The sequence below is a fragment of the Puma concolor genome, chromosome C2, assembly GCF_028749965.1.
Source record: "Puma concolor isolate L17-30 chromosome C2, mPumCon1.1.hap2, whole genome shotgun sequence".
Classification (NCBI taxonomy): Eukaryota; Metazoa; Chordata; class Mammalia; order Carnivora; family Felidae; genus Puma; species Puma concolor.
In genome coordinates, this window is record NC_141675.1 from 104,582,084 (window position 1) to 104,606,856 (window position 24,773).

Sequence of the window (24,773 nt, forward strand, 5' to 3'; positions counted from 1 at the left end):
TTCTCCACATGCCCACAGCCTGGTCAACAATCTTGTGTGGGGGCCTTTAGTGGCCTAGATAGTCTTCCTCGCCCTAATAAGTGCCTCACAAAAATGTATTCACTGTTTGCTTTTTTTCCATTCTCTCTTGGCCATTTCTCTTGGTAGAAATGAAATTAATTAAATAAAGGAATCTCTGTTAACATGATATTCCAAGGTAACTTCAAGCCTCACCCCAATTAAAATTAATTGCTCCTTGAAAACAAATTTTGATAAGGCCCAGGGGGGAAGATGTTTTGAGCTAAAGGCCTTTCGGAGTTCCTCAAACACTCACGCATTTAGTTTGTACATTTTTTAGAGCCACCACTTCATTGTGACTATATCTGCTCCAGATGATTAGGCCAATGCATCAGCCATATTTCTGGTTAGTGAGATAAAGCAAAAGCCCATTAAGTATCCTTTATAACTTCCAGAAGTGTATCTGGAAGCAAGACCCTCCTTCTGTCTATGCAAAGGAGGAAAGGAATTATGATTATAGTTACAAACACAGGTTCGAGTAGGTAGGTGGCTTAGTCTAACAGAAATACTAGAGACTAGGGGCACTTGGGTGGCTCAGTTTGTTGAGCATCCGACTCTTGATTTCAGCTCAGGTCATAATCCCATGGTCGTGGGATAGAGACCCACATCAGGCTCTGTGCTGAGCAGGGAGCATGCTTAGGATTCTCTGTCTTCCTCCCTCTCTGCCCCTCCCCCAGCTCTCTCTCTTTCTCTCAAATAAAATTTAAAAAAATACTAAAGACTGTGTTTTAAATTCAATATACTATTAATTGTGTCCTGGGCAAGTCATGGGGCTTTCCAGGTTTCTATTTTCCTATATTCAACATAGAGAAAATAACGTCAAATATAGCACCTTTGGTCATCACAACCAAAATGAAAATGATCAAAAATGACCTAATAAGTATTAGTGTAGGGGCGCCTGGGTGGCTCAGTCAGTTGAACGTCTGACTTCGGCTCAGGTCATGATCTCACAGTTCCTGAGTTCGAGCCCCACGTCGGGCTCTGTGCTGATAGCTCAGAGCCTGGAGCATGCTTCGGATTCTGTGTCTCCCTCTCTCTTCTGCCCCTAACCTGCTCACATTCTGTCTCTGTCTCTCTCAAAAATAAATAAACATTAAAAAAATTTAATCAGTATGAGTGTAAAATGAAAAGTATATGAATTGTTACAATTCAGAATGGTCTAAAAGGTAATTCTTGGCAAAACAATTTTAGAAGATAGGTTCTTTTTGCTTTTTGTTTTGTTTTTTTTTTTGGTGTAAATTGAAACATCCAACTGAAACATCCCCCACCCTAAAAAGTGGGTGTGTGATAGCACTGGTTAGGTGTGTAATTCCTGTAGCCTCCTACAGGGAGAGGACCATGTTATTTTTGTATCCTTACCTCCTCCCATATCATACACCTATTCTAGAGAAAGAAGATTAAGTAGATACTTTGATTGGAAAGACATGGAAATGATGTCTGTATTTGGCTGTAAAGGAGGTGAAAGGACAAGATTTTAAGGCCCCTTGGTGTCTGGCCTGGCTACGGCCTTGCATTCACCAGCATAAGGAACCACAGAAGAGGCATAGCTTCAGGGCAGACATGGTAAATACCCTGGATTCGGTTTTCATAGTGTTGGGTTTGAGCTACTTATGGCCATCTGCACTGAAATGTCTAGTAGGAAGTTGGAATTCTAGGTCTGGAACTCAGAAAACATAGGTTCGAGTCATCACTAAAACCACAAATGAGCCTTTCAAGAAGAATATATAGAGATTTTTTGACCTTTAGAGTTATGACAATATTTGACACCACTGATTACCCATTCCTCCTTGAAAATCTCTCCTCTTGGCTTCTAGTACACCACTCTCCCTTGTTCCTCTCCTAAATCTCTGGGTATTTCTTTGTGGGTCTCTCTTTTTCATCTGGCCTGTGACTTTAGAGTGCCCTGGGGCTCAGTTCTTGCATCTATCTTGTGGTGACCTCCTGTAGACTGTTTTTTTTTTTCTTTCAAGATTTTATTTAAATTCAAGTTAGTTAACATACAGTATAGTATTGAGTTCAGGGGTAGGACCCAGTGATCCATCACTTATATATGAAACCTAGTTCTCATCCCAACAAGTGCCCTTCTTAATGCCCCTCATTCATTTAACCCATTCCCCCACCCTTCTCCCCTCCAGCAACGCTCAGTTTGTTTCTCTATAGTTTCTCTATAGTTAAGAGTCTCTCATGGTTTGCCTCCCTCTCTGTTTTTATTTTAATTTTTATTTCCCTTCCCCTACATTCATCTGTTTTGCTTCTTAAATTCCACAAATGAGTGAAATCATATGGTATTTGTCTTTCTGATTGATTTATTTCATTTAGCATAATACACTAGTTCCATCCACACCATTGCAAATGGCAAGATTTCGTTCTTTTTGATGGCTGAGTAATAGTTCATTGCGTGTGTGTGTGTGTGTGTGTGTGTGTGTTTGTGTGTGTGTGTATCAACAGTTGATGGACATTTGGGCTCTTTCTATAATTTGGCTGTTGTTGATAGTGTTTCTATAAACATTGGGGTGCATGTGACCCTTCAAATCAGTATTTTTGTATCCTTTGGATAAATACCTACTAGTGTAAGGTTTGAGGAACCTCCATTCTGTTTTCCATAATGGCTGCACAATAAGCTGACAGTTATAAAGATCGTTTCTATTGGATGATTTCCACAGTTTGGAGTTCAGACTTATCTCCACTATTTTAGACTCCTCGCTAACTGACCCTTATTTCTCTACTTGGTTTGGAGAAGGACCACATTATATGACTGACATATAATGAAATTTACTTGTGATTTTTTTTTCTATTGTACCACTAGTTTTTGAGGATTTTTCACAGTGTAAAATGACAGAATCATAGATTGCTGTGGTTTAGGCTGTGTATATAGTAAAAACTATGGGTTTTAGATGTTTGAGGGAAATTCCTGTGGAAAAAAGAAAGACATGTAGAAGAACCCATAACAAGGTTAATGGGCATGCCTCAGGGTTTTTGAGATTTCAGTGTGTACATTTCCGTTTAGCTTACACAAGTATAAAGCACTTTAAGTGAAAAAATATTTTCTGGAAATTTATAAGATGAAATTACATGGTATCTACTCTTTTATTGTCTGGCTTCTTTCACTCTGTGTAATTATTTTGAGAATCTTCCATGCTATAGCATATATTCATAGTTCATGCATAGGCATCTCAAATTTAATGTGCCTGAGACCTGTTCCTGAACCACCCTCCCATACCTGCTGCTACCACAGTGTTTCCCAGGGCTATTGAAGGCAGCTCCACCCTTCCGCTTGACTCACCACAAACCCTTGGAATTACCTTTGATTATCTGTTTCTCCCACCTTATTCTCACTTGTTCCATCTACTTTCAAAAGCCTTCTTACCATCTTTGTTGGTACTGCCCTGATCAAATACCATCACCTCTCTCCTGGATTAGTTAACCATCTCCTGCCTGGTATTCCTGCTTCCACCCTTGCTTCCTCTGTCTTCAACCCAACAGCCATGGTAAATATAATAGTAATAATAATAATAATAATAATAATAATAATAATAATAATAAATAAGATGATGTTACTCCTCTGCTCAAAAAGCTTCAATGGTTTCCTGTCTCATACCGAGCATAAATGCCCAAATCCTCACTCTGGCCTGTAAGCAGCTATCATCTGTCCTCTTGATGCCTCTCGGACCTCAAACCTACTATTTCCCACTTCCTTCATTTGCCCGTTCCTGACCCACCTTAGCCACTCAAAATGCCAGGCAAACTTCCCCCTCAGGGCCTTTGCATTTGCTTTTCTCTATCTAGAACATTCTCCCTCATTTATCTCCACGGTTCTCTCCCTCAACTCTTGCAGGTCTTTACTGAAATGTCACCTTATAGAGGCCTTCCCTCATCACTTTCTTGGAAATTGTAACTCTGTATCACCAATACTTTTTTTGTTTTTAAGATTTTATTTTTAAGTACTCTCTACACCCAACGTAGGGCTTAAACTTATAACCCGGAGAGCAAAAGTTGCATGCTCCACCTGACTGAGCCAGCCAGGTGCCCCCATATTGCCAATACTTTTTATTCCCTTTCCCTGCAATTTTTCTCCATGGCACTTATCACCATCTTACATCCCATATGTTTTCATGCATTTTACTTATTCTTAACATTTCTGTCTCTTGTCTCCTCCTATTAGGATATAAACTTCATCAGGGCAGGATTTTTTTTTTTTTTCTTGTCACTGATGTATCTCTAAAACTTACAATGCCTGGCACATAGTTTGAACTCAGCAAATATTTGTTGATATAAAGTGAGGCATGAGAAAGAATATAAAGAGATTCTTGGGAAGTATTAACATTTAAAGGATCTTTGAATCATTCAAGTAAGAATTTAAGGATTATATTTCTATTAAAAATACATTAAATACTATAAATACAGTACTTGCCTTCAGCATGATTTCCTTTGGGCTGGTTCAATTTCTTTTTACTTTTTAACTTTTATAAAATAGTTTCTTTGAAGCATTATCGACATAAATGTAAGTGTTGACATATGTATATATGCGTGCGACCATAACCGTAATCCAGATAATTCATGTATCCATTCAAAAAGTTTTCTCATGATCTTTTATAATCCCCCCCAACCTGTTCTCACTCCTCTGAGTTTCTCCCTTCCCACCCAGTCCCTTGGCAACTACTAATATGCTTTCTGTCACTATAGATTAGATTACATTTTCTTGAATTTTATAATTTGGAATCACACAGTATATACTCTTTTGCTGTCTGGCTTTCACTCAGCATAATTATTTGGAGATTCTTCCATGCCATAGCATACATAGTTCATAGTTCATTCCTTTGTTTGCTGAGTAATAATCTGTTGTATGGATATCCAACAGTTTGTTAACTCTTGATGGACAGTTGGGTTGTTTCCAAATAAAGCTGCCATGAACATTCGCAAAGTGCAATTTGTTTCTGAGATTTGGGGTGCAGGATAGCAGCTTCACTTTGCTGAGTGACAAATACGAAAATCAGATCAGCTCAAAGAAACTTCATTGGAAGCAAATGTTAGGCATTAAACAGTGAATGTGATTTGGCCAAGTCAGTCACTGATGTGCTGCTGACAGCCTGCCTTGGTTTCTGCCTGCATTATGTTTCCTAAGTGAATCATGTCAGGAGTCTTAGACATATCAGAGGTGCAGTGCTGAACACAGAGGCTGATTTATGGATCCCTTGAAAGACAGACTCAGTCTCCCAATAGGAAGGACATCATATGATAGGATTACATTGCTAATGTTTCCTGGGTGCTAACCCCAGGGTCTGCCTGTTTCCCAGCCTTTGAAATTCAGGCCTCTTACACTTATAATTTTACAAAACATTTCTTTGGCCTCAGCCCTCAACCATGTATCTAGGCCAAATTTCTGTTTTCAAAGTTTTGCCAACCCACATTATCTGGGTTTTTTGTTGTTTGTTTGTTTTGTTTTTGTTTTTGTTTTCACACCAATTCAAGCTGCTGCAATTGAATCTGCTTTTGGATTTGGTCTGCCTGGTCTTCTCTTGGGAGGCATTAACACATGACTGGCAAGTTAATAGAGGGCAAAATTTGATTGCAGAGGTTTGGCTGAAGAATATGGATTTTATTTTGGCTTGTTTACAAGTGTGCTATCAGCTGTAAGAATGACCTGTGAATATAGGTCAATTGTTTTCTAAAGCCTTGTGTATTTCTCTGACTGTTTAACTGATGGTTTTCCCACTGCAGACATGCTCCTGGTGTCTGGAAATCCCTCTGACTTTCCCTTTTGCTCTCATGGAGTAGTTGCTATGGACAGCTGGGATGATGCTGAAGAATTGCTGGCCACAGATGTAAGGCTTGTTAGTTACCAAAGTCTGGTAATAACAATGAGAAATGAAAGCATTTCAGATCTTCCTTCTGAAGGGTCCAGGAGAAGTGACTTTCCTTCCTCTGGGGGTGGAGGGTGAAAGGAGCCCCTTTAGATCTGTGGCTGTTCAAAGTCTACTAACTGTAAAAGTGCACATTGGTCAGTATGGTAACTTTGGAACATGTGGCAACATGGGTAGATGTTTCAACTCAGTGACACCCACTGTTTTTATTTGGTATATCTTTATAGTCTTTGTTCTTTTTTTTTTTTTTTTTTTTTCTATTTGGGGTTGCTACTATGTAGCTGGTTTGGGAAGATTTTTTTTTTAAATAAAAGATCATAATCACACTGTATATACTACTTGGTATACAGAGTTTGCTTTTTTGATTAATCTTATAAACATTTTCAGTGTTATTACGAACTCTTCATAAACATTTAAATGAATATTTAATATTTTATCATACATTTGTCCTGTACTGTGTTTAGCTATTCTCCTATCATGAGACTCAAAGTTTTCTTGATTTGTTTTCTACTGTGGTAAATGTTTATAGGCAAATGCTTTTTCTGTATATTAGATTCACCTTATGCTAGATTCCCAAAAGTGAACTTACTAGGTAAGGATTATGAATTCTTTATAGTCTCTTGATACATATTCTAAATTAACTACTAGAAAGATTGTACTGATTTCTACCCTATTGGAGTGTGTGAGAACACACATCTTACCCACGTGCAGTGGCTTCTTAAGATTTAGGTCTTCAGTGACATGGCTTTTTCTTTTCTGAAACACTTCCTTTTGCCAGTCTTTGAATAAAGTATGTGCGGGGGAAATGTATAGGAGTCCCCCAAATAAGCAACCCACCAGATATAGTGTTACTTTCTGCCATTACAATAGAAGACAAAACCATTTACCTTATATACCCAGTTAATGATCAATGGCTAGAAGGGAGAAGAGAGGAGCAGGGCATCCAAGGAAAGTTCTAAAACTACTGGAAATTAAATAAGCCTTCCTAATTCTCTTTTAAAGGGATAAGCAGACTGCGGGTGACCAAGTGCCAACAGGCCTGATTTGCATTGCTTTGAACAGAGCTGTCACACCTCGGGCTGTGGCGATCTGTTTCATTCCCTTTGACAGCCTATGGAGTGTAGGGATGTGTGACACACAGCAGGGGTGAGGTGCTTACTGCAGCCATTAGGCAAATGAAGATATGGCCATCTGTTTCTCTTTTTACAGCGGGCCATGGACATCTTGGGCTTCCTTCCTGACGAGAAGTATGGATCTTATAAACTCATTGGAGCCATCCTGCACTTTGGAAACATGAAATTTAAACAGAAACCCAGAGAAGAGCAAGTGGAAGCAGATGGCACAGAAAGTAAGAATTGCTTTGAGGCCGTGGCATATATTCTGTTCAAATCCCTGAGCCCAGCCCTGCTCCCTTTTCCTTGCAGTTACCTTGCCTCTTAGATTTTGAAAACGTTGAAACAGATCAGCAATCTCCCTCAATTGTTTCTCCTCAAAATTCTTCTCTTAACCATCATTCTGATGTATAATTCCAATATTTCAGAATGAGAAGCTTTCCTTAATTATTGACAATGCTAGTAAATTTGCTAAACTTGGGTACTATAGGATTAACTAGGAGAAAGCCCTTCTGTCAGCACATAGTCTGCTGAGAAAAACAGAGAAAGGAGGAAATTACCAGATGTATTAAATGACATAATGGAGGTGTGAACAAAGATCTTTAGAATTCCCAAAGTAGAGTTTCCATTGGGTTGAGAGTACAATGGCTTCATTTCCCTTTGTTTTATATTCACATTAAAACATCTATATTCTTGGGGCACCTGGGTGGCTCAGTTGGTTAAGCGTCCCGTCTGACTTCAGCTCAGGTCATGATCTTGCGGTTCATGAGTTCGAGACCCACATCAGGTTCTGTGCTGATAGCTTGGAGCCTGGAGCCAGCTTCAGATTCGGATTTTCTCTCTCTGCCCCTCTCCCCCCACTCTCAAAAATAAATATTTAAAAAAAAACTTTATAGTCTTGCCTGCTTACCAAAAAAATTTGAGGCATCCTCCTTATGAAAAGAAGGAAGCAGGGCACCTGGGTGGCTCAGTTACCCGTCCAACTCTTGATTTCAGTTCAGGTCGTGATCTCACAATCAGTGAGACTGAGCCCTGTATGGGGCTTTGACCTGACTGCATGGAGCCTGCTTGGAATTCTCTCTCTCCCTCTCTTTCCCTCTCTCTCTCTCTCTCTGCCCTTCCCCCACTCATTCACATTCTCTCTCTCTCAAAATAAATGAATAAGCTTTAAAAAAAAAGGGAAGGAAGCATAGTTATTATAATTATTTCATTTAATACTAAAATTCCTGGCTGCTAAAGCAAAAAAGAGAAAACCCATTCATTCAAATCTTTCAACAAATAATTTCTTAAAATTTTTTGTTTTCAATTGTGCTAAAATATCTATAACATAAAATTTACCATTTTAACTGTTTTTAAGTATATAGTTCAGTGACGTTAAGTGCATTCACATTGTTGTACAACCATCATCTCCAGAACTTTTTTCATCATCTGAAGCTGAAATTCTGTACCTATTAATAATTCCCTATTACCCCATTTTCTGAATCCCTGTCAACCATTAATCTATTTTCTGTCTCTATGAATTTGCCTACTCTAGGTATTTAGGTAAGTGAAATCATACGGTATTTGTCTTTCTATGTCTGGCTTATTTCACTTAGTATAATGTCTTCAAGATTCATGTTATAGTATATGTCAGAATTTCATTCCTTTTTAAGAAATGAATAATATTCCGTTGTATATATATTTCACATTTTGTTTATCCATTTATCCATTTACAGACACTTGAGTTGCTTCTACCTTTCACTACTATGATTAATGCTACTGCGAACATTGGTGTTTAAATATCCATTCAAGTCCCTGATTTCAATTCTTAAAAAAAAAAAAAAATTATAATAGCTATCCTAATGGGTATAAAGTAATATCTTCTTGTGGTTTTGATTTGCATTTCCTGATGATTAGGCATGTTGAGGATTTTGTCATGTGTTTATTGGCCATTTGGATATCTTCTCTGGAAAAATATTAATTCAAGTACTTTGTCCATTTTTGAATTGGGTTGTTTGTTTTTTAATTGTTTAATGAATAATTTTTGAGGCCAGTCTGTGCCAGGGGCTGTTTTGGTGCTCAGGATATACCTGTGCACATGAGATCATCCCTGTCCTGACTACCTAGTGTGGGAGATAGACCATTATACATAAGCAGACAAACATACATGAAGTCGTAATGAAAAAAATAAAGCAGAGTAGAAGAATAAAGCATAATTGGGATTTGAAGGTTCTTGTAGATAGTCAGAAAATGCCCTCAGGTAAGAGAACACTTGAGCACAGATGAGAATGAAGTGAAGGAATGTGACCTGATGCTTGTGTAAACATCTTATGTTAACATATTAAAATGTGCTTTTGTGACATCTTATTTTGTTGCTTTTTTTGTTGTTGTGTTTTTGTTTTTTGGTTTTGTTTTGTTTTTGCTTTTTACACTCTTTGAAACAGGTTTTTTTTTTTTTTTAATTTTTTTTCAACATTTATTTATTTCTGCGACAGAGAGAGACAGAGCATGAACGGGGGAGGGGCAGAGAGAGAGGGAGACACAGAATCGGAAACAGGCTCCAGGCTCTGAGCCATCAGCCCAGAGCCCGACGCGGGGCTCGAACCCACGGACCGCGAGATCATGACCTGGCTGAAGTCGGACGCCCAACCAACTGCGCCACCCAGGCGCCCCTGAAACAGGTTTTTTGAAGAATTGTTCTCATTATGAAAGCTAGGCATACTTATTTATCATAAAATACATACAAGAAAATGATGTACATAATATCCTCCAATCTCCCCAGTGGTTCCTTCTCAAAGTCTTTGCTGGACTGTCCTCATCTTTCCCACTTGTAAATGCTATAGAGATACTGGGCTTGATCCTTGAATCTTTTCTGATTTCTTAGGTTGTCATCTCAAATTCAACCTGTGTAGAATTAAATTCTTCATCTCACCCCGCCCCTGCTCTTCATTTCTCTTCATTTCTCAGTTTTTAGTAAATGTCAACTGGATTCTCTCAGTTGCCCTAACACTTAGCATCATCGTGAACTCCTTTGTCTCTGCCTTGCTGTATCTACCTTTAAATATGTATAAAACTCATAACTACTTACACACCATGACCATGTCTACTGTTAGCATCTAGCCCGAGGCATCATTTCTTAGAAGATTATTGAAATAGCTTCTTTATTGGTCTCCCTGTCTTCACTCTTGTCTCATGACTGATAGGTCTGCACAGAACAGCCAATGGTGACTCTTTCATAGTGTAAGTCCATTCATGCCCTCTCCTTGCTCTAGACTCACTAATAGCTCCCATGTTACTTAAAATAAGCCCCAAGTTCCCTTCATAGCCTCATCCTCTGTGATACCTCTAAATCTCTCTAATCCCACCTCCTACTGTGATAACTGTGACTTTTTTTGATATTGTGATTTTTAATAAAAAATTACATTTTTTATTAACTTTTTATTAAACTCAAGTTTCTGGCACAGAGTTCTTAAAACTTTTGGAATTTTCTAAGTGATGAGAGCAATAAAGGTGCTTTTGTTATGTTAATGAGTCGACTTTTGGACTGTAACTAAGGATGGGAGCTGGTCACCATTGGAACTAACCAGGTGGTTAGAGAGATGGAACTTTCAGTCCCACCTCCAACAGGGGAGAGGAGAGAGGCTAAAGATTTAGTTCCATCACAATGACCAATGATTTAATTAGTCATGTCCATGTAGTGAAGCCTCCATAAAAACCCAAAAGGACAGGTTTAGAGAGCTTCTGGGTTGGTGAACATATGGAGATTTGGGAAGACAGTGTGTGTTTAGGGCATGGAAGCTTTGCACTCTTTTTCTATACCTTGCCCTATGCCATCTATTCCATCTGGCTATTCCTGAGTGATTTGTTTTTCTAATGAATTATTGATATAGTAAGTAATATATTTCCTTGAATTCTGTGAACCCCTAGCAAATTAATTGAACCTGAGGAGAGGGTCATTGGAACCACGGATCTACAGCCTGAGTCGGTAGCCCAAGAGACAACCTGGATTTGTCATTGTCATCTGAAGTGGAGGAGGGGGAGAATAGTCTCATGGAACTGAACCCATGCAATGTGATGCTATCTTCAGGTAGAATTGAGTTGAATTGTAGGACACCCAGCAGAGAACACCCAGCTGGTGTCACAGAATTGCTTGGTGTGGAATCATCACCACCCCCACTACCAACCTATGTCCCTGAAATAGGGTACAGAGACTTCATCTACCATTTCCCCTTCTGTCATTCCCTTCATTCAGCCCTACTGGTCTGTTGGCTCTTCTTAGAGCCTAGGAGCTCCTTGTTTCAGGACTTTTTCACGACTTCTCCTTCCATCAGGAGCTCTTTTTTCCTAGGCATCCTCATGGCTTACTCCCTCATTTTATTAAGGTGTCTTCTTCAGTGGTGACTTCCCTGACCACTCCCGCTGCCTCCTGATCACTCTCTTTCTCCTTAACCTGAATATTTTTCTTCATGTCATTCATACAGCTATTTTTTATTGACCAACAGGGACTTAATTTGGTGTGTTCAGTGTTGTGTTTCTGGGTTTTAAAAAAGTGCCTGGCACATGATTATTTGTTTAAAAAATCCTACTTACTCAGGGACAATCACTGCTAATGCCAGAGGACACATCTTTCCTGTGTTTTTATAGTTGAATATGCACAGAAAACTTTTTTTAAACAAAATATATATGTTCATGCTTTTCATGTTTCATTCTAGAGTTTTTCACTAAATTATATGTGAACATCTTCCGTATTTTCTGCAATAACTTTTTAGATGGTTATAAAGCATCCCATGTATGGATAATTAGTTTAAATATTTCTTATTGAATAATTTATTTCCAGATTTTTACCATCATGAATAAAATTTTGGTGAACACCCTTACAAATTCAAAGATATATATAATTTTCTCAGAATAAACTTCTAAAAGTAAATTTTTCTCTCAAGCTGCCCTATGTTTTGCCATTTATATTCCTATTAGCAGCTTTGAGAGTAACTTTCTCACTGTGTTCACTAACATTAACAGTTCTTTCTCTTGCCAAATAGCCAAGTTTTGTTTTTTATTTAAATATTAATAAAGTTAATTTTTGTGTGTTCAGACGCATTTGCATCATTTCTTTTTCAGATTTTTATTTCCATCCTTAGCCCACTTTTAAATTGAGCACATTTTGGGGGTGTGTGGGTGGTTCCGTCAGTTGGGCATCCAACTCTTTTTTTTTTTTAATGTTAATTTCTCTTTTTGACAGAGATGGAGACAGAGCATGAGCGGGGGAGGGGCAAAGAGAGAGGGAGATACAGAATCGGAAGCAGTCTCCAGGCTCTGAGCTGTCAGCACAGAGCCCGACGCCGGGCTCGAACTCACAGACTGTGAGATCATGACCTGAGCCGAAGTCAGACGCTCAACCGACTGAGCCACCCAGCACCCCTACAACTCTTGATTTCAGCTCAGGTTGTGATCTCCCAATTTGTGACATGGAGCCCCATGTCAGGCTCTGCCCTGACAGCATGGAACCTGCTTGGGATGCTCTCTCTCTCTGTCTTTCTCTCCGTCTTCTCTTTCTCTCTTCCCCTCCCCAGCTCATGCTCTCTCTCTCAACATAAAAAATAAACATTAAAAAAAACTGAACATTTTTGTTGGAAACAATCGACTTTCTCACTGATTTCTTAGGGCTCTTAATCTATTAAGCGTTGGTGATTTTTTTCCCCAATGAACCACAGAGGGAGGATTGAAGGAGCTGGGCAGATGGACAAGAGGGTGGAAAGAGAGAAGGCACCTAAAATGAAGGGGGCATTCTTGCCTTTGCGTCTTTCTTGAGTGCCAACCCCACATTCCTAACTTCCTATGGCATAATCACCTGGTATCCTAAACTGTGTGGCTAAAACTCATTGTATTCTCGTCTCCTCCCACGAGACCTCTTCCTATTGACTTCTCTATTTGTATTCATGCTCTGCTCTTCTCTCCACTTCTCAGGTCAGAACCTCTTAGTCAAGTTTCTCAGTCTTTTTTTTCCCTTTCTTATTACCAGTTTAGACCATCAGCACTTTGCATGTTGGCATCTTGCGGTGGGTTCACTTTCTTTCTACTCTTCCTGCTCTGGTCTGTCTTGCACACCTGCACAAAATTAATCATTGTGAAGCCTGACTCTATGCCATTGCTTTGCTAAAAGTCCCTTTACTGTTTCTCCATTATTTAATGAATACCTTATAGTGAGTGGCATCAGATGTCTTCTGTGACCAGAAATCACCCGCTTTTCTGTTTATTGCTCACTCCCTGACTTTGTGGTCCAGTTTGACCAGGCATGCTCTGGCCTGCTGCAGTGCCTGTAAGTCATGCTGATCTGTCTCAGGTATTCTTGTTCACCTGCATTTGCCCATTATTATTAAAAAAATTTTTTTAATGTTTATTTATTTTTGAGAGAGAAACAGAGCACAAGTGAGTGAGGGGCAGACAGAGAGGGAAACACAAAATCCAAAGCAGGCTTCAGGCTGTCAGCACAGAGCCCAATGCAGGCCTTGAACTCATGAACAGTGAGATCATGACCTGAACCAAAGTTGGACACTTAACCAACTGAGCCACCCAGGTGCTCCTCCTGTATTTGCCTATTAAACCATTCTCATCTTTCAAGGCTCAGATCAAATACTATTTCTTTTTGAAATCTTCCTTGGTCAGATAGTCCTAAGGGATTCCTTCCTCTTTCAAACTTTCCTAAAAATCGGTTTCTTTGTCTTTGATAAGAATTTGTTTTACTGACTTGTTATTTTTTTCTGGTTTATTTACTTTCATGGATTATAAACTCCTTGATGCCCAAAATTTTTTGTCTTGTTTATCTCTCTTGCTACAGCATCTAGCACTTAGGCCTTGCACATAGTAAGTGCTTAGTAAACTTTATTCAATAATAATAGCGAAATGTGAACAGCTCAGAAATCATATTAGAACCCTACTTGAAAGGCTAACAATTAAATGTCATTTTTCTAACCCCTCTTTACATTAGCCAGGATTGACAAAACTGGATTTTGTTCCTTTCTTTATATCTGGTTGTTTACATATGGGACTGAACTGGGATGAAATTGTAAAGTTGGAAAAGATTGCCTTTAGTTTTTCTCTACCCTCTTACTTGTTTCCAGGTAAAGCCAGACTTTGTTCTACCTTCTTGACTTCAAAACGTACTTACTAAACCTGGTTACCATTCTTCAGAGAATAGTTTTCCAATTTGGCTGCACATTGGACTCACCGGCGAGCTTTGAAATTTCTGAAGCTCAGCCCTCACCCAGACCAAAGAAAACTAATCATGGGTATAAGTATAGGCATCATTGTCTTTTTTACAACTTACCAGGTGACCCCACTGTGCAGCCAAGTTTGAGGACCACTATAATATGGGCTGTGTTCTCAAATCTTCATGTATGTCAGAAGCACCTGGGGAACATGATAAAAACAGGTCCAGACCCAACCACCTTCAGCAAGCTCAGTCCTTTGTACCTTTATGAGCTCTCCGGGGTATTTTGATTCATGCCAATGTGTGAGAACACCTGCTCTAGCTAAACATTGCCTCTCCCAGGTAAGACCAGACAGCCTAATTAAAAATCCCTGGGTTTATTCACAAGGTCCTGGGGCATGATGGTGGGAATTTCATAAAGCCTCTTTTCAGAACATATCAGTTTACATGATGAAAATGTGTTTACAGACCTTGCTTTGTCATAATATCATTTCCTGACTGTCTGATGGATATTTATTCATAGATTTAAACTATTTTCATCTTGGTTGTGAAACTTTTAGTGCAAATGAAGTCACTTATTTTTTAGAGCAAGATGACGAGTACTGTTTTCTGTCTAAACAAAACAAAACAACGAAAAACTGAAGAATGTGTAATATCCACCTGTAGGATAAATGCAAGGTATACCACTTCTCTGTAGACACTTGACTGTCTCTGGAGTGGGTGGCAAATAATTCTGTAATGTTGGATGCTATTTCTGTTAGAGCTTAAGGTGGGATACTGTACAGAGAATTTGAGTTTCCTTTGTTCATGGATAAAAATAGACTCAAAAGACTGTCCTTAACACTGGAAAAAGGAGGTATGAGTTTGAGACTATTATTACCTGTATTGTCCATCTGAATGCTTCTAAAGCTCAGAAAACTGAACTCCTATCTTTTTTTTTTTTGAACAGATATTGTAGGAACTGTTCATTTTTCACATTGTCAGTTAGAATTCATTTCCACTCAGATTCATCAGGCACATTACATTTCTCTTTTTTAAAATATTTTTTAATTCTAGGTCATGTGCTCTTTAAAGTTTCTTCCAGTGCAAAAAGGCTAGGATTCTGATCCATCGGATTCTCAACTTGAAATAATCATGCTTTTGTCTCCAAATATGGCACTCTTAGCAGGGATATCTCAGCATAGGATGAGCACATCTGCTCTACTTTTGATTTCCCATTTATTTCCCCAAATAGGCTTTGCATTTTGAAAGGTTTCATAGCAACTGAGTACCTGGGCCATTATCTCTGACATAGAGTAGGTGTGTAGCCTGTAGAAATGTATGTATAATATATATTGATCTTAGTTAACAAGAAAATAAATATTTCAAGCTTTTTAATCCTTTGTGAAAGTTTCAAAGGCCCACAAAAGGAAATGGATATAGTGAATACAAGTGACATACAGTTCTCTAATTGTTTTTTGTTTTTACTTTACTCCCCATTTGTGGTTATTGCTCAGGAAATTTTTTTACTCCTTAGTGAAGTAATGAAAGACTGCATTTTCACCTCTTGTAAGACATTATTTCATAAAGTGACTACATCAGATATACTAGCATATCTCAGAATTCATATATAAATGTAAGGTATAGCAGAGGGGTTAGATGAGCAAAATATTCCTTTGGCTTGACAACTAAAGAAATCTATAATTGGAGTGTGCTTATAACTTTTTGCCTGTGGCATTCTTTCGTATTGTCATTTTTTAACACATGATGTGACACATGTTTATTCTTTCTTGCCCACTTTCCTTAGAAAATGGAAGCACTGATTTAGAATAATGCCAATTGTGTGGGTTGTAAGTATATTTGTTGGGCAGCAGAGGGCACTATGGAGCAAACAGAGACGGCAGGAAAAGAAAGGTTTTGTTTTGTTTTTAATTTTTTTTAATGTTTATTTATTTTTGAGAGAGAGACAGAGCGCGAGTGGGGGGAGGGACAGAGAGAGATGGAGACACAGAATCTGAAGCAGCCTCCAGGCTCTGATCTGTCAGCACAGTACACGGGGCTCAAACACATAAACAATAAGATCATGAACTGAGCCAAAGTCGGATGCTTAACCCACTGAGCCACCCAGGCGGCCCAAAAAGAAATGTTTTTGATAAATTCAAGTATCCTGGCTTATGTTGATTATTGGTGGTTGTCTTGAATTATCAAATTGCATGCCCAAGTCCCTGTTTCATTGAAAGAACCTACACATGCATATGTAGATAGGGAAAATAGGCAAATAATAAAGATGAGATTTTTCCTGTGTGTCAAGTATTTTGTTTTAGAAGAGGGCCAGGATGAAGAAATAGATTTCTTTTTACAACTGAGGTGTAATTCACATACCATAAAATTCACTCATTTAAAGTATACAGCTCAGTGAGTTTTATCATACTCACAAGATTGTGTAATTATTACCACTATCTAATTCCAGAGCATTCAATTACTTCAAAGAGCCCTATTCTACACCTGAAACTAATATTACACTGTGTGTTAACTAACTGGAATTTAAATTAAAATGTGAGGAAAAAAAACAGAAAAATAATCCTGTACCCATTGGTACTTACTCCCTAATCCCTTCTCCCCCTAGCAACCACAGGGGCTACTTTCTGTTCTTTGGATTTGCCTGTTCTGGACGGTTCATATGGTTGGAATCACACAATGCGTGGCCTTTTGTTTCTGGCTTCTTTCACTTAGCATAACGTTTTCAAGTTTGCCATATTGAAGCATGCTTCAATACTTCATTCCTTTTTTATAGCAGAAAAAGTTTCCATTGTATTTATATACAGAATTTTGTTTATTCATTGGTTGATGGACATTTAGGTTTTTTCCACTTTTGACCATTATGAATAATATTGCTAGAAAGATTTGTGTGCAATTTTTGGTGTGAACATATGTCTTCACTTCTATTAGGTATATACCCACCAGTAGAATTTCTGGTTCCTAGATTAACTATTGAATTTTTCAGTAGCTCTCAAACTGTTTTCCATAGTGGCTCTACCATGTTACATTCCAACCAACAATGTATGCGGGTTCCAATCTCTCTACACCTTCACCAACTCTTGTTATTACCTGTCTTTTTGATTATAGCAAGGCTAGTGGGTGTGAGGTGGCATTTCACTGTGGTTTGATTTGCACTTCCAAGAAGTAAAGTCTTCTAAACATTTCAGATTCAAGCATTTTATTTCAAAACTATAGTCTACCTTGCTATACAGGTCTGAACATACCTTCCTTTTGTCCTCTGGGGAGTTAGTTTGTTTGGCTATAATTGAATGAATTTAAATAGTGTTTTCTCTTCCCTCTCCCTCCCCCTTCCTTCCTCCCACCTTCTTCTCTCCCCCTTTCCATCCAACCCTTCCTTCCTTTCTTCTGACCAGATGCTGACAAAGCTGCTTTCCTCATGGGCATTAACTCTTCTGAGTTGGTGAAGGGCTTGGTCCATCCTAGAATCAAAGTTGGTAATGAATATGTTACTAGAGGTCAAACTGTAGAACAGGTAAGGTGACATTTCCAGAGTATTATGACTCTATGATCTTGTAATAATTGTATACATATTGTACTTGTTATTTTTCAGCTTCTGATATTGTCTGCAACAAGAGCTTCTATAAAAAAGCAAGTAAGAGCTACTGTGATGAGTATTCGGGATGTTTTCACTTGTGATGCATACCACAGTAAATGGTCTTGTGTTAAGAATCTTTCCAGATTCTTAATATACTGTTTGACAGTTTTCCTGTAGGTAACAAGTCTCTTGGTAGAAGTAGGCAAGCCCTTTACTTGTGGTCAACGTCTTTCTTGTCCAGCTCAAGAAGCTTTCAAAGCCATTAATTTCCAATATGAACAAAACTGGTAAATTGGCACCCCTCACCTATTTGGAATATTGACTCTTTAGAGTAACAGACACATTAGTTGAGAAAGGGTTTTAAAATATAGGCTGAAGTTAGTACTTGAAGGAGGGGTGTTGAGAGCAGAAATGAGAGATGGAAGGTCATGTAGGTTTTGTTGTGCATCCAGGAGAATCTTTTAATGATAGAATAACAAGTACTCTCAGGACTGCTGATCCAGAGGCTTTGTCAGAATGCAGTAAGTGTTCCCAGGGCTGCCGGGTAATGAGACCATCTAAGTATGCCAGTGCATTTTAAAATAAAAATTTACATCTATAACGCCTGTTAGTCAATATGCGATACCATGCTGCAGTAACACATATGCACTGAAATCTCAGTGACAGCAAAATAAACATTTATTTCTGACACCAAGTCCAGTACAGGTTGGATGGCCTTCTTCCGCATTGTAGTTAGGCCACCTGGAACACCTGGCCTCCAGAGTTGCCACGCAGGGGGGAAAGATGGTTTGTAGAGAGACTGCACCCACCTTAACTGTTTGGGGCAGTGATCACACTTTCACTAATCGTCCCTTGGTGAAAATGAGTCAAATTATCCCCTTAGCTACAGGTATGGTAGCTTCCTGGAAAGAGAGAATGGTATGATCACACATAGTATGGATGAAACACTCGCAGGCATTGATTCTTTCTTTTCTGGCAACAGAGGTAACGGAGGTAAATAGGTAAATAGAGGAATACTTAGGTTTTCCCGGTTGGAGAATCTGAGGCTTAGGGAACATAAGTAACACTGCAAAGGACACACAGCTCATATCCAGGTGACATTTAGACTGTCTTACTTTACATACATTTTGAATCTGAAAATGAGATAGACAAATGTACAAATTTGTGATAGAAGACAGTTAATCTGATGACAATAAACTCTATTTTTGGCATATTAAAGCATCTGGTGTGACTATGTTATCTAAAACCTTTCCACAATTTCTTTGCTTAGTTTACTCTATAAATCAATAATTCTACCTCTATCATAATACTATACTGAAACAATTAGTCTCCATTTTTGTTCTCCCTCGTCACTGGAGCTCCTTGAGGCCATGGACTGCGATGAATTCATTTTAGTACCCTTGGCATCTAGCACAGTGCTCTCCAAGCAGTAGGTGCTCTGTACACATTAAGATAAACTTAATATTGAGCTGAACTTGAACCATGATCAGCAGGACAAGTAGTTGAACTCTTTGTCATAGTGAAGTTAAGGGCGTTTGGCAGTTTCTTGCTTTTTAACACATTTACCACAACATGCATGCATGATGTGCTATGATTATAGAACAGGGACTCGCTCTGTATAAAACTAATGAGCCCAGAGGAGCACTGAAATCAAACCTTCTGCTCTTTAATACCGTGTTCTCAGGAACTGAGTTACCACCAGCCTTCACTATAATAGAACCAGTGAAGCAAGCTAATGTATTATTATCCAACATAAAAAAAAAAAAAAAAAAAAAACACTCCTCATCTTCCGTCCTCTCTCTGTTTCTCTTTCTCTTGCTCCTGGAGAGAGAGTAGGGAAAGCACCCTGTAAGGCTTTTCTTTTCTTAGGGATTTTACTGACTTTATAGAGACAATTGCCACTGCTAAGAATAGAGATGTATATGTTCTGTTGATGACAATTGCAAAAGATGGCAGAAATTCTTGCAGTGTTAACACTTACAAAATTTGCTTCCAGCTCTGATGCTGACTAACTCTGGGACCTTGGTCAAATATCTTCACCTCTCTGAGCACCCAGAAAAGAGGCTGAATCCCTCTGTGTCTCAGGGGAGGGGTGACTGGCATCTGAATGGGATGGTCCTTCAGATGTGAGCATGTCTGACACATGGTAGGGGTTTTGCATTCCGGCTTCCAGGTGCTGAATGCCAATAGCACAGTCATGACGGCAGCTGAAAAATGCCCTCTCAAGTTTCAAATGCGTTCTTTCTTCAGGGGCAGGTACCATCCCAAATCGAGAGCCACCACACATGATTATTCAGAACTAAGGTCCTTCAGATCTAGTATTTTATGATTCCATGAGAGTTCTAACTATGCCTCTTAGAAATAAGTTGTTTTAATTTTATATTTTAATTTATTAAACAATTTTTTTAACATTTATTTTTGAGAGAGAGAGACAGAGACAGAGAGACAGAGCACGAGTGGGGGAGGGGCAGAGAGGAAAAGACACAGAATCGCAAGCAGGCTCCAGGCTCTGAGCTGTCAGCACAGAGCCCCACATGGGTCTCGAACTCACAGATTGCGAGATCATGACCTGAGCTGAAGTCGGGCACTTAACCGAGTGAGCCACGCAGGTGCCCCAGTTGTTTTAATTTTTAAGAGTTTAATAATGATTTAAAAATCACAATAATCAGTAACTACTGACTATGTGCTGAGTGCTTTGTATGGATATCCCATTCAATTGAACAGCAAGCCTGCAAAATTGATCTTATTTATATTTCCCTTTTTATAGTCAAAGATGGTGAACCTTACAAAAATTAACTCTTCAAGGTCATGTAGCTAGTAAATCCTGGAGTGAAGATGAGGAAGTAGTAAGAGTGGAAAGGAAACAGGAGAGTGGGAACCAACATTTATTGGATAGCAAATGCCAAATGTTGTGTTACATACATTTACATCCTCCATCTCATTGAGTCTCTCCCAACAACTCTGGCAGATGCGTATTTTAATATTAATAAGTTAATGTTAAATTAATAAATTAATAAAAATCATATTTTAATATTTAAAAAGGCAGGGATCAAAGTGGCCACAAATGTGGCTATTTGACTCCATTTCTTTTTGGTAGTTTTTGTTCTATCCTGTGATACTGCTCCTCAGTGATCAAAGTCTTCTGCGAGGTTATTTGAAAAAGAGCTAAGGAATGAGTTCATGTAGTCCCTGAAAAGTGGAAGTGTAGATCCTGCTGTGTAATTCCTCTTTATTGGATAGAAAAGGATGAAAATGATTAATTATTGAGCAGTATCTTGGCTTATTGGTTTCATTGAGCAGACGCCATATCGTCTAATTCCTCCCTTGACTACATCTTCAGGCTTTCTTCCTGTTTCTTCACTACTCTCCACCCCTAGCCAGTTTCTCTCCCACTCCCATTTCTGAACATTTAGGGAATTAAAAAGGGGTGAGCAAGTTCGTCATGTTCTTTTTAAAGTTTCAATGCGACTGCTGTAGACAGAGAGTGATTTCCTCAGTGCTCCAGAGGATAAAACCCTTCTTGGTGCTTTATCTGTGCGGGTGTGCTCTTGATGCCAATAATAAAAAGCAGTGATGCCATCCGGCTTATGGATCACTGTGGAAATGACTCAAGATAACTGATCAGAGAGTGGGTGGCTCATAACTAAATCACCACCAGACACCAACAGGCTCCTGCTGCGTGCTCTCTCCTGGGCAGCTGAAGGATGGATGATGGGCTAGGCCTATTTTAAATGTTAAGTGCTCGGAGCCCATTCTGCTTCCAGGCTTGGAGACCGTCCGGCTGAAATTCACTCCTACCTGGGGTCTATCAGAAACCTGTTACTATCGCAGCACTTTTGCATCATGGAAGTAGGATCTGCATTTACACACCATCAGTCGGCACTGAGGTTGGAGCTCTCCCCAATAGGTTACGTTAGAGCCTTTGCCACACACCTCCAGGGAGGGGAAATGCAGCCTGAGTTTTCCAGTAGGAGAACCTGGGTCAGATTGATGCGCTAAATCGCCATTCTCCCTACAGGGAGTTGAGAGCAACCCTGGGAACTGATAGAATAAAGAACGTGGAAGCTGAGCCTAGAAAGAACCTTCAAGAACATTATTCAGGGGAAGATACTGGAATCCAGAGAGAGTAGGTCACTTGCCAAAGGCTACAAAATTTCTTAACAGCAGCAGCAGGTAAGGGCTAGGCATTCCAGACTCCTAACCTACTCTACCGGTGTTTTCCAAACTTTATGGTGCACAGGGGTCAGTGGAGGATTGTGTTAGAGTGCCAGTTCAGATTCATAGGTCTGAGACCAGATGCAGAGTTGCTGAGAGCTGGCATCTTTAACATGCTTCCGGGTGGTGCTGATGCTGCAGGTCTTAGGGCCACACTTCAAATAGCAAGGCTTTCAAATGCATTACCACTCTACCCCCTGGGGAGTTGGTCCTTTGCTAATAGAAACATTTCTCTCACAGGAATGCCTGGTAAGGAGGCACTAGGCTGGCTTGCCTCTGTTTCCTCCCCCTTGCTTCCTTCTCCCTTTCTTCTCATTGTATTAAATTTCTCCTCCTGTATCATCTCAGCGGCACGCTAGAACCACAGAAAGTCAATAAATAGATCCCAATTTTGCTAGAAGGTGGCTGCTGATAGAAAATGCCCAGGATTAAAATGGACACTGCTGGCAGATGTGAAGGCCTTTCAATGTGCTTTCCAGGTGATCTATGCTGTTGGTGCCCTGTCCAAGTCAATATATGAAAGGATGTTTAAGTGGCTGGTGGCACGGATCAACAGGGTGCTGGATGCCAGGCTGTCAAGGCAATTCTTCATTGGCATTCTTGACATCACTGGTTTTGAAATCCTTGATGTAAGTATATCTGGTTAAAATGAAGCCAATGCGTATTTATGAGGAGGTTAGAAAATGTGAATTGAACATCAGAAAATGGAGTCAAAGCATGATGAGTTTCATTCGCTGAAAACTTGAGAGCCACTCTGGTTGGAGAAGAGCTATTTTTAATATTAATAAATGACAATAGTTATAATTAGTAGTATTAAAAATTCAGCCTTAAATAAAGGTAACTAGAAATAGAAGAGCCTTTTACGATTTTAAATTTTGATATCATTGTGTGTCATCTTATTGTCATAATGTTTAGTTTGCAGGTGTATTTTAAGGAGGTAAGGATTTAATTGAGGATTTGTTACTTACTGGGTCTATTTGCCATCATCTGATTGCGGTTATGATATTCTCTGTACATTTTTCCAAGTGGACCTCAATTTTATTTTATTTTTTTATTGAGGTATATTAGACAATTAAAAAACATATGTTTAAGGCATACAACGTGGTGATGTGGCACACATGTGCATTGTGAAATAAAGTCAAGTTAATTAATATAGCCATCACCTGGGATAGTTACCATTTGTTCAATTTTTCTTTTATCTCTTCTTCTCACCTAATCACATTTTCGAAGTATAACAGCCTGGAGCAACTTTGCATTAATTTTACCAATGAAAAATTACAACAGCTCTTTAATCAGCACATGTTTGTTCTGGAGCAAGAGGAATACAGGAAAGAAGGCATTGGCTGGGTGCCCTTCGACTTCGGTCTGGATTTACAAGCCTGCATAGATCTCGTTGAGAAGGTAATGCATGTTTTCCTCCTCGTTCATTTTCATTTAAGGAGAATGGTCCCTGTTTGCCGTATCGATCCATATCAGGACTCGGGCTCTGTCAGAGGATGGGAAGAAGGGCAGGAGAGCTCTGCGCAGTTTCTCTTAATGGGCTTTGTGTGCAGCACCCGTGGCAACCTAACTCAACCCTCGTGTCAGTTGCCCTCCTCCATCATCTCCCGCGCAGATTGTCGGGACGCATTTGCTGCTTATGCATGGCCTCCACTGTTAATGCGTGAGCAAACTTGTCGAGATTAAAAATGGTCATGCTCTTGACTGGAAAAACACAGAGCTGAAAATATGAGCACTGTAGGGCCTGGCTGATTAATATAAGGTGAATGAGTAAACCCAAAGCAGCTTAACGAAATTTGGCAAATTAGCATGCAAACAAACAACTGTCATAAATCCTCAAGGCCACTACCTTGCAGGATGTAGTTTGTTCATTTAATTGGACAAGTACCAGTTAGTTTAAGTAATTTATGACAATACTTCATGGCTTATTAGTAAATTAGCTGCAGTGTATGGTTTCTGAATTCAGTGATGTTCCCATACTCTGAAATCTTTCCATGTGCTCTGGGAAAGATTAACTGAGTTTGCCTGGGGAATTAAGTATAAAGTTTTCGCTGGCTTTGTCCATGGCAGCATGCGTGGCGGCATGTCTTGCCATGACCGTGGATTGCAGTGAGTTCTGGAGCCAGGTCTGGGAAGGCCAAGGCCTACTGCTTTCAGTGTTCTGCACGCTCTCTTTAGCTAAGCTGTTGGCATCTGATTCTCAAAGACCCTGTCAGGAAGGAGATAGGGTGACTGACCTCTCACTGTCTTTGTGGGCCTCAGGTTTTATCGACCAGTGTCCCATCAACCTTATTTATTAGGCTTTAGATGAAACTACATCTTCCTTGAAAATAGCCATTATTCCTAACAGTAATGGATGTCACATTGATTTTGTTTATTTTATAACCAGTGAACTTTGTCAGGGGAGGACAGGTTGATTAAAAAAATAATAACAATGATAATGACCCGACCTCTGAGCTGATCAAAATAATAATAATAATAATAATAATAATGATAATAATAATGGCCCACCCATGATGTAGTAAATGTTTGCTGGTGCTATTAAAGCTGTTTTCTGATTTCACTTCTGATGAGAAATGAAACTAAAGAACTGGACCTCCTCAGAGGGACAGATTCAGCTTTTGGCAATTGTCACCTGTAATATCTACTTACTCTGATTATGGCGAGATAACTACTTTCAGGCAGGAATGCGGGACATAGACATTATTCAGGTCTGGTTAGGTCTGTGAACATTACTGATTTTTTAGTTGATATGAAGCTCATTGTCT

General features: G+C 39.2%; 1 protein-coding gene across 1 annotated transcript in view; it reads left to right on the forward strand.

The window, feature by feature from the left end:
* Positions 1-24,773, forward strand: part of MYH15 (myosin heavy chain 15) — a 146,543-nt gene that overhangs the window by 20,611 nt on the left and 101,159 nt on the right. Inside the window, exons 10-14 of the mRNA XM_086675516.1 lie at positions 5,776-5,879; positions 7,128-7,266; positions 17,609-17,727; positions 22,485-22,634; positions 23,236-23,406. Coding sequence (XP_086531642.1) covers positions 5,776-5,879; positions 7,128-7,266; positions 17,609-17,727; positions 22,485-22,634; positions 23,236-23,406 — 683 coding nt within the window. The remainder of the gene's footprint in view (positions 1-5,775; positions 5,880-7,127; positions 7,267-17,608; positions 17,728-22,484; positions 22,635-23,235; positions 23,407-24,773) is intronic.